At 34.6% G+C, this 13608-nt stretch overlaps 1 protein-coding gene across 5 annotated transcripts in view; it reads right to left on the bottom strand.

Annotated features, from left to right (window-relative positions):
• Positions 1–5256: 5256 nt before the first annotated feature.
• FAM83B (family with sequence similarity 83 member B) overlaps positions 5257–13608 on the bottom strand; it is a 77724-nt gene continuing 69372 nt past the window's right edge. For 4 of the 5 annotated variants that reach the window (XM_033103533.1, XM_033103532.1, XM_033103530.1 and 1 more), the window contains exon 5: positions 5257–11742. In XM_033103533.1, coding sequence (XP_032959424.1) covers positions 9453–11742 — 2290 coding nt within the window. In that variant the 3' untranslated portion in view covers positions 5257–9452. The remainder of the gene's footprint in view (positions 11743–13608) is intronic. The other variant, XM_033103534.1, reaches the window with a different exon arrangement.

Here is a 13608-nt window from a genome sequence, read left to right as displayed (position 1 = left end):
TATTGGATAAATGGAGATAATAGGAGAACTTAGCCCATAAAATTTCTGTGAGTATCAATTAAAACAATGCATTTAAAATACCCTGCACATTGTAAGCTCTCAATAAATACTAGCTATTAACACTAATAGTGTTGATATATTGTGCAGCTGTCCTATTATGTATGTCTTGACATCTGGGGTAGACATTTTAAAATTATAATTAATGCTAATAAAGTTTGAATTTATTAACTGGACTTCAATAAGCTAGTATTTGTCCATTCGGGATGCTTTATATAAATAAAAATAACTCTGCCAAGCCTATGATTCCTTAGTATATTCTCTCCATACTTAACAAAGCACAGGATCACCAATCTTGATGACCTTCCATTCTTATTTTAATTTTTTTAAACTCGTTCCAAATAGTAGGATGTACACAAGTATATCTTATAATTCATTGCTTATTTAAATTTAATACAAATAGAATATATATCAATGGTATGTTTTTAAAATGAAGTTGTAGCGTGTTAAGTGCCTACTTGACCTCAGTATAAAAAGAGTCCTCCGAACGGTACACTCTTCCCTATGTTCCACTCTGAGTGTCAATGTCTGTACTTTTGTTTTACTGGTCTTTCAAGCATTACATTCTGATTAGCTTTGCAACCACAAAGAAATGTCCAGTTTTATAGACCATCCAGGCAACCAACGTCACTCCTTAGTTTACATTTGTACAGCCTGATTTTCTGATTTTTAAGAAATTGAATGCCATTCTGTGCTTTTAAATACTTTTGTATTTACCAAGGTCAGTTTCAATCTTATTTTCTATGGCACAAGCTAGCCCTCCGGAGATGGTGCTATTTATACAAAATACTGTTTATGTTGTAGCACTCAGCCTAATGATAAAGTTGAATACTATGCAGCCCATTGAATCATCTTTTTTAGTGTCACCTCCTACATGTGTAATGACACTATTTCAGGCCTCAAATCTATTTTAACTGATCAAATAAATGTATTAAGTAATGAGCAACTGAGTACCACTAAGTTATTAACAAGGCATCTAGACATCTAAAAAGTGACAAAAAACAGTTTTTGGATGGTTTAATAAACATTCATCTTCAGTACTACTTTCATGAACCAAAAGGCTCGGTAAAGATGAATATGTAAACTTATACATGGTGTTATAGTCTCTAGCATTCTATAATTGTTCATATATATTTACATAATTTCCACAAATGTATCTTATACTCCTAGAGGCCCTTACTCCATAATGTGGAAGACTGATGTTCGTAGGCAATTTAATATTATGCATATTGAACCAAATTCCAACTTGTCCTATCTTTTTATTACTCTGACAGAGGGAAATACAAGACAAGTAATATCCAGGTGTAGAAAATAATTTGTTAAGTATTTGAAAAAATGGACCTATAAATAGTTTTTGATGATTACGTATTGAGTAATACCATGGGGAAAAAAAAAAAAACTTGCATGAATTTGCATGTCAATATGGCGCCTGATGTAGAAAAGTTTGTAACTAATCTAAAACCTACAATTTATTGTGTACAAGAATCAAGGCTGGTCGCCACACTTCAAACACACCTTTCGCTGTTAACCAAACTGAGGTGTGTTGCACTTGTGGCAGATGTTCTTTCAGAAGCCCAGATATTCTTGGGATCCACTCATAGGAGATAAAAGTAACTTAAAACTAACTTCCCAGGTTCACTAAACATTAAGAGATCTGACAGTTTCTTAAACCATTGTCGTTAGGATTCCAAGAAGAGTATAGGAGATTCTGTCATTTTTGACTGCGGGAAGAGTTGTGACTCCATGAATGGCATCTGGAGGCCGCACGGAAACATGTGCCTTCCAGATGGCGCCAGGTGTGCCACCTGCTGCCAGAGGCGGCCATGCTCCGCCTCCAAGTCTCTCTGTTCTAGGTAGCCAATCTCTCACCTCTGGTTTTATATTTCTCAGGACTCACACAAAAACATTTAAGGTAGATAACATTTAAAATACATTTTACCCTCACAAACTTAGTTTTAATTCCCAGCATCTGGAAAGCAAGTTCTTTGTCAAACTTTGAGTTCCCTGGAGAGCACCACTTAGAATTAAGATGTTATTACATCCTTTAGCTGAGTGAAAACCATTCCAAGTAATGCTAGGGGGATGATAACCCAATTATGCTAATATTTACCTGTGCCTTTCTTTCAAGGGGATGCAAATGACAAGGTAGATGTCTTTAATATTCACTTACTCCTATAAAGTACAAAATATTATCATTTTTATTTAATATGAAGGAAGCACAAAGAAGTTTAGCTTCAAAAAGTGGTTTATCAGAAGAGAGACGTAACATTCAGATTTCCATTTGCCCTCTGCTCTTCCATCTATTTTTATCTAATTTGATTTTAAAACAATGTCTTTCACCTTATCCTGATTAGAATGCAAAACACATCACTCACATTTTTCCTCTGGAAATAAAATTAAATTAGCTCTTTTACAGTCCCATCCCTGTGCCAAGCACTGTGAAAGCACTTGATAACAAATATTTAGTTTTGAATCAAATAAAACAATTTAAAAAATGCTTTGCAAAGCTTAATATTTTTTCCTATTTGAATTAGCAAAATATGTAACAGAATTTTCTGTCTTTAAAACAGCAATATTATAATCTGCTTGGGGGAGAAAAATAAGAACTCAAACTTCAAGTATTTTAGACTCTTCGTTTATGGATATACATCTCATTTTGAGCTTTATGGTAGATGCTCATTTACTAGAATACTTACTTTAATTTAATGAGTATCTAACTTATTTAGCCTTAGTAGATAATGGAAATAAAATTTTGGTAGTTTGTAAATAAAAAATATACAAAAACAAAAGAACTTTCTAAAATATAGTCTGTTCAATCTAATCAAATCTGTTTAATGATTGAGAAACGTAAGAATCATTAACAATCTTTATTCCTATAGCTTGTTAGAAAAAAAAAATTGAGACAAAATGTGCTAGTATCAGGATATGCCCTGATAATTGTTTTCTAAAGTAAATCATTGATTAGTTTCTTACTTCCGTTTTATTTTAGGCGTTATTGTGTCCTCTGCCCCATTTACCTCTTTCAAAAAAAAATTGAAATAGTGGAGTCCATTCTGTCAAATTTATTTTGTGAATTTTGTCACAAACATTTTGTGTTTTGTTGTGGATATGTTACAGACATGAGTTATTTCCTGGGCTATACTAGCTCAGTAAGAATAAGGGAACAGCAAGTTTCCATCTAAATCTGTTCTAGTGGAATGTCACATCCACTAATTTCCTACCATATATGTTCTACAAGTCCCTAGAGGAATTTTCTTTCTTGGCTACCTCATGACATCTATTCTTTCCTGCTCTGGCCCACATTGGTAATACTGCCAATTACTGCCCACACCAAAAGTTGTTCATTTGCCTAATTGTTACCCAGCAAAGAGTCTGCAGTCATTTCTATAACCTTTCAACATTAACAGAAAGGCTATTGTTGAAAACTGGAGTCTGTGTCTTTAACTTCATCCTACATCACTTCTGGTATGGAAATTTCTGTCAAATAAAAACATTATGGTGTGTATTCATCCAACTTATTCACCGGATCTGGCACTGTGTGACTTCCGGCTCTTCCCCAAAGTCAAAATGACCATGAAAGGAAAATGTTTTGAATCGATTCAGGACATTGAGGCAGCCATGACAGTACAACTAAAGACACTCATGAAAGAGAACTTCCAGAACTGTTTCAGAAAGTAGCAAGAATGAGGGGTAAGTGTGTTTGAAGCAAAGGGGGAGTATTTTGATTAATGGCAATGTGTCTTTTATTGTAATAATTTTTTTTTTAATTTAAACATTCACCTTGGTTTTTGTTTACATCTCGTAACAATTTCTGAAACCACTGTATATGTATATTGGAACTGACCATTTAAATAAATGAATAAGGGATGATGAGAGCTAGATTTTCTCACTGATGTTGGGAGGTTTTAGACAAGCAAGGGGAGAAGGCTAGAATGATCCATTTGGTAATTGAGTAGAGTTGGAAACATAAATATGAAATCATATTTAGCTTAAGATAGATGCAGGTGGTGAAATATGAAAATATTTACACATATATATGCATACCCAGAGGTCAGAATATAGACATACATTTCCTTGCTCTGTCAGCTGACAGAGCCTAGAAGAAATGATACTTCAGCAGCAATAAGGAAACTTACAATCACACTCCTGAAGTCCTTATTTTAAAAAAGTACAATATGGAAAGGAAAATAGAGTAACTTTACAGTGAGTAAACCTGACAAGCACTACTTCAGCCAGGTGATCAAAGTGAACATCGACAATAAGTTTTGAAAGTAGTTAGTTTTCTCAAATAGCAAATAAGGATTATACAAACTATATTCCTTTTAATGCCCTTCCATCTATATCTAGTTCAATTACTTCAAGATGTTCTTTGACTCCTTAACTAAACTGAGCCTATTCAAAAGTTTCCTTTAGGATGGCCACATAAGTAAAACGTTATCTGTTTCCCTTATTATCCCATTGAAACAGCTTTTTCTTAAACATCAGCATTTACAATAAATGAAAAATAAAATTATACTTAGTTAAAATTACACCTACCTACTTAAAAATCACGTTTGCCTTTACAAAAACACTATTTAATTTCCAACAGACAGTATTTCAACTGCATCTTAATCTGTGATGTGAGAGAAATAGTGTTTTTCCAAGGAAAACACATTTTGAGTTTTAAATCACTTTCAGACTCTAAGTTATTTAATGTCATTAATTGATATAACACAAATGTTCCCTTAGAATATTTTACTCAAACTAAATGCCACAAAGTTATACAAAAGTTAGCGACCATTTTTAAATGAACTAGATTCTCTATTTTACAAAGTCACAAGTTATTTGAAATAACTACTATGTTCTAGCAGAAATAGAAATAAAGATAATGAGTGTACATGTACTGTTAAGGGAAGAATATTGTCAGGGTATATCAAATATAGATCTAAAAGTGTTTAAACCATGGTTTCAATATTTATGGAGAAATAATTAAAAATGTGTAAAAATCTAAATTCCTAATAACTAAGTGAAAGCATGAGCTTATATGGAAAAATCCAGGCTATGAAGATAAATAAACAGCTTACAATACATATTGATGTTTGTACAAAATTATTTAATATTCATTTATTAGATCTAAAACAAAAGTTAATTTGGAATAATATATTTTTGCTAACATTGTATGTATATAAAAATTGACTTTTTGGTTTATCATTTCACCCTTTTTATTTTAAATATTCTAGAACCAAACTGAATATTACGATAAACTTAAAAAAAAAATACAGCATCACACATAGTTAACATGAAACAATGATTCTACTTTATATCCTTTAGCCATAGGCACACTAAGAATCAACAGATATTCACTAAAGACAAATATCTGAGGAATAACAGTTGAATAACTGGATAATCTTGAGAAAAGTTAAAGTTGAATGCAGTCAAAGTTCAACCATCTTCCTGCTTACCTAGATCACACTAGATGTCATCTTGATTAAATAAGGTATTTGCTTCCACAAATGAGATTACCAGCTTGTACCCATACCTTAATACACCATGTCAGGATTGTGGCTAATCCCATCGTTATAATAGAGGGATATCAACATGTTCAAGGTACAAGCATTTAAACTATTCTGAAGTCATCTGTCAGAACTACTTTGAAATCAGACCCTTTTTTTTTTTTAAGTTTCTGCTTACAAATTAATGTACTTACTATGCAGAGAGTAAAACTTACCTTACCAAACTTTAATATGAAAGTGTGTTCACTTGACATTATCTTTCCACCAATATTAATTTGGGAGCAAAGGAAAGTACATTGCTTGAAATGAATACATCCATGAAGTTTCGAGTGTCTGTTTAAAACTTAAACTGAGTACATTATTTGACGTATCATGTGCTTGCTGAGTCTTAACCTTGAGGAGTTTGTCAGCCACAGAAACTTTGGAAAGTCACTCTGGACAGATTCTGACACATAGGTATTTCTGGAGGAAAAAAGATAGAAGGAAAGTAATCAAGGAAAAAAGGCAGAGGAGAATGAATACATCTGTTGTGCAAAAGCCTAACTATCCACCCTAAGTGAATGCAATAAAGCATCCTGTACTTCCCAGTTTCACCAATTTCAAATCAGGAGCTATTTAAAAGCTATTTAAGTTTCCAGAAATGATGGCAGTTGCTGTATAAAAAGGCAACAAGCTTTTGCTTGTAATTAAACATAATTTAAACCCTAGTCTTTAGGTAATTTCAGCTTTAAAGTTACATTGCTCTAAATATTCAGGACTTTCAATTTCAGAGCTGCCTCGTGACAATTAGCCCATTATCCCCTTATCTCTGAAAGAGGCCCATCTAACACAAAGAATGGGTAATACATGAAAGTCAATCTGGTTTGGTTTACTGTGTGTTCTGCCTTTAGTAAATGGGTAAAAGACTAGGGTCCAGAATTACAGAAGTAAATTTTTCTAAGAGGAAAATTAAAAATCTCTTTCACTCACTGTCTCTCACCCAACTCTAATGTTTTTTCAATGAACTGTTATTAATCTATAAAGAATTTCCAGATGACTCTAAAAAAATTAACCCACTAATAATTAGAAAAGGGGTGTCCAAACTTTTTTAAACGTTTTACACCAAGCGCCATATGAGGTAAAATACACAAAACAGCCGGGCCACTCACTCGAGGTGAAGTACGTATTGCCTCTCCTGGTTTATTTAAGTAAACTAAATATATTTTTGGAATTTGCTGCGGGCCAATTAACAGTGGATCATAGGCCACAGTTTGGACACCCCTGAATTAGAAAGTTTTCTTATTACAACTGAATTCCTTATCTGATTATAAGGAAATACACATTTTAAAGGTTATTTCTTTTAATTCAAATTTTTTATAAATATACTTGGCTACATTTCTTGTGAAAAAAATGACTCTGTTCCCTCTTTTTATTTTTATGCTATTAATTTATTAGGAATTGTGCAAAACTTTCAATCTATTAGGTCAGCTCACCAAAACAATAAAATCCCATGTTGTAGTACCTGGGGATTCCCTGGGTTATAATGAGAGTTTTAAAACCTACTTTTATGAATGTGAAACTGAACATTATATTCTGGATTTGTTTATAAAATGCTATTGCTGTAGTTACTGTTATATTTCTGCAATTTGTAAAGAGAGAGAGCAAAAGAGAGTGACTACTTTCAAAGAAGATTCCTCAAGCATAGAGGAATAAGCCAGAAAAGTATAATGTGGTAGAGTATTAAAAATACAGGCTTTTATGTTTAAGCCCCAGTTCTAACCAATTCAGAGCTGTGTAAATTTTGGATAGTTAGGTAGTTTCTCTTAGGCTTAGTTTTCTTATTTGCAGAAAGAAGGTATTTACTTCACAGGGTTACTGTGAATATTTAACAAGATAATGTATTTAACACTGAGTTCCATTCCCTGCCTAGCTTCCTACCCTAATGGACTTCTTTCTCTAGCAAGAAGCAGGTGAACCAACTCACTCATGGTTCCTTTTCCATTCCTTCCTCTCATTTCCACAGGTTAGCTGGAAAGGGATCAAAATGGATGCCTAGCAATAACAACTGGCCTGCTAGGTTACATTCAGAAATCAATCTCAATTTAATTCCCTAATCTCACCTACTACAATTAATTTAAGCCCTGTGTGTTTTGATTGTCTAGTAGAATTCAACTAAACCCTTTCTAGTTGATTGCTGTTCAGTCAGGAATTATAGCCTCTATTTAATTCCCAACAGTTTGGGTGAGGCAGGAATTGAACACATTTGTGAGGTAATGTGATATGACATAATGTTATAGACACTTTAGTATCATTACTTATTAGTAATGTGACTTGTCATGTTACCTCTCTGAATCTCAGTGTCTCAATTATCACCTCAATCATCATCTATAAAATAATGGGGGCAATGGTACCCACATAATGTTATTTATGACCTTAGGTTCAGGCTCACAACCTAGTTTAGAGTAAGTGCTCAATAAATGTTAAGTCTTCTTTTCCTTTCTATCATGCTTTCGCCCATCATGCTTTTTATCATGGGTTTACAATACTATGGACTACTATTTAGATGACATAGATATTTTAATGTCATTATTTTAATTATTTAATAACACAGATATTAATATTTGACTGTTATCTTGAATTTTTCAAACAACAAAATACTGCCCCATACAGCAAATTAGAAGCTGTTAAATAATATATTTAAAGTGCTGTGGGAACACTTTCACTTCTAAAATGATGCACTGTTTCTTGAATTTTGTTCTTTGTGGATGAAGTAAAATCAAGTTAAAGTTTCTGTAATGGATATGGAGCTTTATTTCATTACTCTAAGAAAGGCAAAGGATACCTTTATGTTCTGAGTATCATAATCAAATTAAGATATAAAAAGACTTAAAGCATACAATCAGTCCCCACAGTCCTGGAAGAACAGACCAGGTACCACTTCTCATTTTCATCATGGCACTCTTATAAAAGTGTGTCCTTTCACACCGTATTAGGCACAGCATAAAAAAGAGCAAAGACTTTTGCAAGCAAAACACCTAAGCACTGTCATACTATTCTAAGATAAAAGTTTACGCAGAACTTTACATTTCTAATAGTTTTTATAGTAGAAAAAGGAGAGGAATAATTCAGGTTTTCCAAATTTCTGCTGGCTTGCTATAAGTTTGAAAAGGAAGAAATGACTATGAAAGGTCAGCAGCTGACAGGTAGATGAAGTGCAGGATCCCAGAAAGAGTGGAAAGAAGCACATCCTGGATGGTTTCAAAGGAAAAGGAAAACAAAGTCCTATGATGTACTTATACTACATGAGACTGACTTGGCAAACACTCTCAGGCAAAATAAAAAAATATGCCGAGCCATGTAGTTTAAATTGTTCTCTTGTTCCCCCACCAGTTGTATATACTCCCCAGGAAAATTAATAAAACATTAATAAAATATAACAAGTTAACTTGTAGAATTTAAAGGCAATTAAAAACAAAAAGGCTTTATTTTCTCATAATTTGAAGATATGAAAATCCCATAATGATGTATTATAAAGAGCAACTGATAGTATTAGCATCCTTTTTTGTAAAAGGAAAGGCGTTAGAATAAATGGTTAAAATCCATACTCCACTAAAGTTTCTACTTAAGACTTAAGAAGATCTTCAGTCTGGAGAAAACAATTACATTTTCTTTTTTACCATTACCCTTTAAAAATCATGTCTTTATAGAGACATTCCATCTACAGTATAATTAAGCACAATTAACTTTCTCACACAGAATAACTTTACTGTACATGGTATGTTGTTAAACATATACATCATACCTCAAATCCTGCCCCTACAGAGAAATCTGTCATGTTATAAAAACTTTCCACAATGTTCTTTGGACAAATGTTTATAGCCACATTCATTTTGTATTTTAACATCTATTTGCAATTGCAGTATTTCACTTGTTTTTGTTTATGAAGTTTCCAAACTTCTGCATAAATCCTCGAAACTTATTTTCATTTGGCTGATACGAATGATAAACGTTAGGGTTGTAATTAAGTATTGGGCTGGACCTACCATAACTATTGCCCACAGTAGCGGATTTTATTTCGGGGCGGTGTACACTGGCATTTGGCATGCTGCTTATTGGCTGCATAGAGTTCTCAATCTTATAAAATGGCTCAAAACGACTGTAAATGCGCCGGTCAGTTGACTGAGATCTTAGAAGCTCATTGGGCTTTGGCCTTGGAGAAGAAGCTGGTTTTCTTTCCCGAGCAACAACTGCATTGAGCTCCTTCGAATCTCGGTATTGGATCTGTTCGGTATTAAATCTTGGTGCAGAAGCATCCCCTGCCCTTTCCAAGAACTTGCTTTCTGCTGGACCTGGAGAAGGTATTCTTTTATTACTTTCCTCAGGTGAAGAATTTATCCCTTGAGATGAGCTAACGGTCACATCTTCCTTACTCTTGTGGATGCTGCCTTGAGAATTTGATGAGGAAGTACGCTTTCTTCTAGGAGATGAATCAACTTTTGGTTCTGATTTTTTTGGGTTTTGATTCTCTTCAGTCTCAGAAACTAAAGTGTCAGAACTACTACACATTCTGTAAAAGGCAGATGCTTTATTCTTGGATAGATTTTCTTTCTTTTCTGGGGAAAGGCTAAGTAATGACCTTAACTTCTGAGATCCCTTTTTCAAAAAGCTTGGAGAACCCTTAACATCCTTCTTTGAAGTGAGCTCTTTGCTAGGTTCCTCCTTGTTCACATCGACCAAAGCAGCAATGGAAATTGACTTGGTAGTTGTGCTACTCGGAGGGTCTCTCTTGACCTCCTCTTCCTCTTCCACGCTATTGGGCACGTTGTGCATGCTTCTAGAACTTTTCAGCAAATCCTCTTTGGGTTTTTCTGGCTGTCTAATTCGGTTTCTGGTGAGTGTACTATATACATAATGCTTACTATTTCGATGATCTAAATTGGCTTTTGAGTGGTCAAAGAGTGGGAAACTTCGCCTTTTCAGCAGATTCTCATTTTGTTGATTCTTTAGATTTTCTGTCTGCTTGTTTACGCACAAGTTTGTATATAAATAATTGTTGGACTCTATATGGTCATTTGTAGTTTTCTTTAAGGCAGCTGAGTGGTTTTCAGGAACCTGTAAGGTATGAATTTGTGGTGTCTCCGTCTGTGGTAGAGTTGAAAGTGGCAATGGTTTGTCTGTTGAATGCTCTACACTTGTAGGGGTACCTGGGACGTCGTTAGGTGTGTCACTTCCCTGGGAACCAATGATAGTTGAATTTGAAGAGCCAGTTGTACAACTGTTAACTTCCTGCTGCTCAGGTAAAGTTGGTTTAAACACAAAAGAGGAGCGGAGCCGGGAATGTGTATAAAGGGCATTGGCTTTCAAATTCTCAGAACTACCATAGCCCTCAAACCGGTCCCCTAGAGCTGATCCATTTGATTCAGGTGCAGCTTCTGAATGGTCATTTAAGTAAGATTCAATTCTCCAGTTACGCAAGAATGACTTTGTGGTATTTTCAAGGGTTGGCATTCGTTGTTGCAAAAAGCGAACATGGTTATCTGTCCCGTTAAAAGACCTACGCACATTTGAATTCCTTTCTGCGAGATGTGTTGTTTTCCTCTGGGCAAGCCGATTGGCAAAACTCTGGACAGGTGTGTTATGGTGGCTTGCACAGCCTCCCCGTGATGAGGATGTCACACTGAGACTATCTGAAGTTTTTTTCCAGTTACCAGGAGGATTGATGGTTCGATGCACAGCCCTGTTCAGCAGCAGGTATGGTGCTGTTTCTGGCTGTTCCCCAGCATAACTATGCCTCTTCCAATTTTCATTTGTCTGACTGGATTGATACTGACCGATTGTATTTGGACCATTAAAATTTGGAGCAAAAGGAGGTTTGTATCCATGATTTCTTATGTTATATTTGTCATGTTCATTTCGCGTATATATCCCTCTGTTTTTGAAGTAACTAGAATCTAGTTTATGAATTTTGTCTGGTCTACCAAGAAGGTTGATTTGGCTGGAAACAGAAGCTAATGAACAAACTGAGCGCTGGTAAGTGGCATTGTCCCAGAGAGCTTTGCCAGGCTTCACCCTTGCTGATTCTTCCTGAACGAATGTACTGGGCACACATGATCTGGCATAGAGAGTTCTAAATTCTTCATCAAAGGATTCCACGAGTTGTCCTGTGATTACTTGAACCATGCTGAGGTGAGTTTTTTCAAATGACCACATGTAGCTGAAAAAAATCAATAGGGAAAATTTTATGTTCACTAAGTTAAAATATGAATGACAATATATAGCTCTACTAAGAAAACTATGTCATTTAATGTCGACAATAGCATTTTCTGTTTTCCTTGGCTACCATAACACATCTCCAGTCATTACATGCTTGTAATACATATAGCTCCCCAAGCCCATAACCATATTTTAAATAATAAAGCAACTTAAGTCCAGAATTTGAATCCACCCATAATTCTTGCACTACATACCACAAGTCCAAAGAAAAGTCTGCTCTACACTTTGCATCTCTTCCTACTAAGATGTTATAGAGTAAAAATGGTATTAAATTTCACAAATAGCATCTGAGCATGGTCCAGGCAAGCTAGTGTCACAGGAAAAGTAGAGAGAACTGACTTCTGCTGAATTCTCTAGCCATATAAGCTTGGGCCTCAGTTTCCTCATGTCCAAAATGAGCTCATGGACAGCATAATCGCTACAATTCCTCATAGTTCTAATGTGTTATAATATAAGCCAGTTCTGTGCTAATACGTGTATTTTATCTCTGTGACTTACTCAGTGAGTGTCATTTAGGATGCCGGCAATTGTCTGGCCTCAGTCATTAAATGGCATACTTCACTGCATTCGGTGTAAAAAGGATTGGTAAACTTAATCCTCACAAACCATGCCAGTCAGAATGCCAATTTAGGTCTTTTAAAATAGGTACAATTTCTAGGAAATGAAATTTGTAACAACTTTATAGTACTTTGTGGAAGTTCCAGTCTCTTTGCTAGTTTTAGAGGTGACAGTTATTTGAAACTTCATGTCACATTTTAAATTTGATGTTTGAAAATATAAATAGTTAACATATATAGTCACAGAGCTGAATAAGGAATGGATTTATAATTTGCTATGCATCAAATAATGTACATGATACAATAGAGGTTAATACAAAAGAAAAGGAGATGAAGATATTCTCCACAATGAAGGAGTTTACTGTTTATGTCAGGGAGACAATAACAAAGGCAGATTAAAATATGAAAAGAATGTGCATAGTAATAATTTAAAATATACAAAATAGCATAAACAGCAGTGTGAAACTGAAGAATTATCCTGATATGCTTAATTTTATCTAAATGCTTATTGAATGGATGGTATGAGTAGGACATCTACTAGGTGCTCTTTTTTTAAGATGTGTGGGCCACCAGGCTGACTTAAAAGAAATCGCATGAAAGTAAATCATTAAAGCCATTTTCAATCCAACTGAAAAGATGAATACAAAATATAGTAGAAACAGCAAGAAAGGAATGAAGAATAGTCAGGTATCCAATATGAGAAAAATTCCTGAAGAAAGTGGGAGTTTAGCAATATTTTGACAGAGACTAGATACCCAGAAGTTCAGACATGAAAGGTGTGGGAGGACAATTTGTGTCGACGAAGAAACATAGAAAAAGGAAGGAAGTAATAATGGCCACACACTGGTTGAACACAGAAAACAAATTATATTTAACTGAAATAAAAAGCCATATAAGACATGGATGAACTAGTGGGGAAAACCTTGAAAGCACAGCAGAGTTTGATTGTGTAGAATTTGTTTCCAAATTTGGATAAATTATAATAAAAGGAGATGTCCGAGGAATTTTTTTTTTAATTAAAGTTTATTGGGATGACAATTGTTAGTAAAGTTACATAGATTTCAGGTGTACAATTCTGTATTACATTATCTATAAATCACATTGTGTGTTCACCACCCAGAGTCAGTTCTCCTTCATCACCATATATTTGATCCCCCTTACCCTCATCTCCCATCCCCCACACCCCTTACCCTCTGGTAACCACTAAACTATTGTCTGTGTGCATGAGTTTTTGTTTCTCATTTGTTTGT

Source organism: Rhinolophus ferrumequinum, chromosome 3 (assembly GCF_004115265.2).
Source record: "Rhinolophus ferrumequinum isolate MPI-CBG mRhiFer1 chromosome 3, mRhiFer1_v1.p, whole genome shotgun sequence".
In the NCBI taxonomy this organism is placed as follows: Eukaryota; Metazoa; Chordata; class Mammalia; order Chiroptera; family Rhinolophidae; genus Rhinolophus; species Rhinolophus ferrumequinum.
The sequence above is the reverse complement of the archived record's forward strand: the minus strand, read 5'-3'. Positions and strand labels throughout refer to the sequence as shown.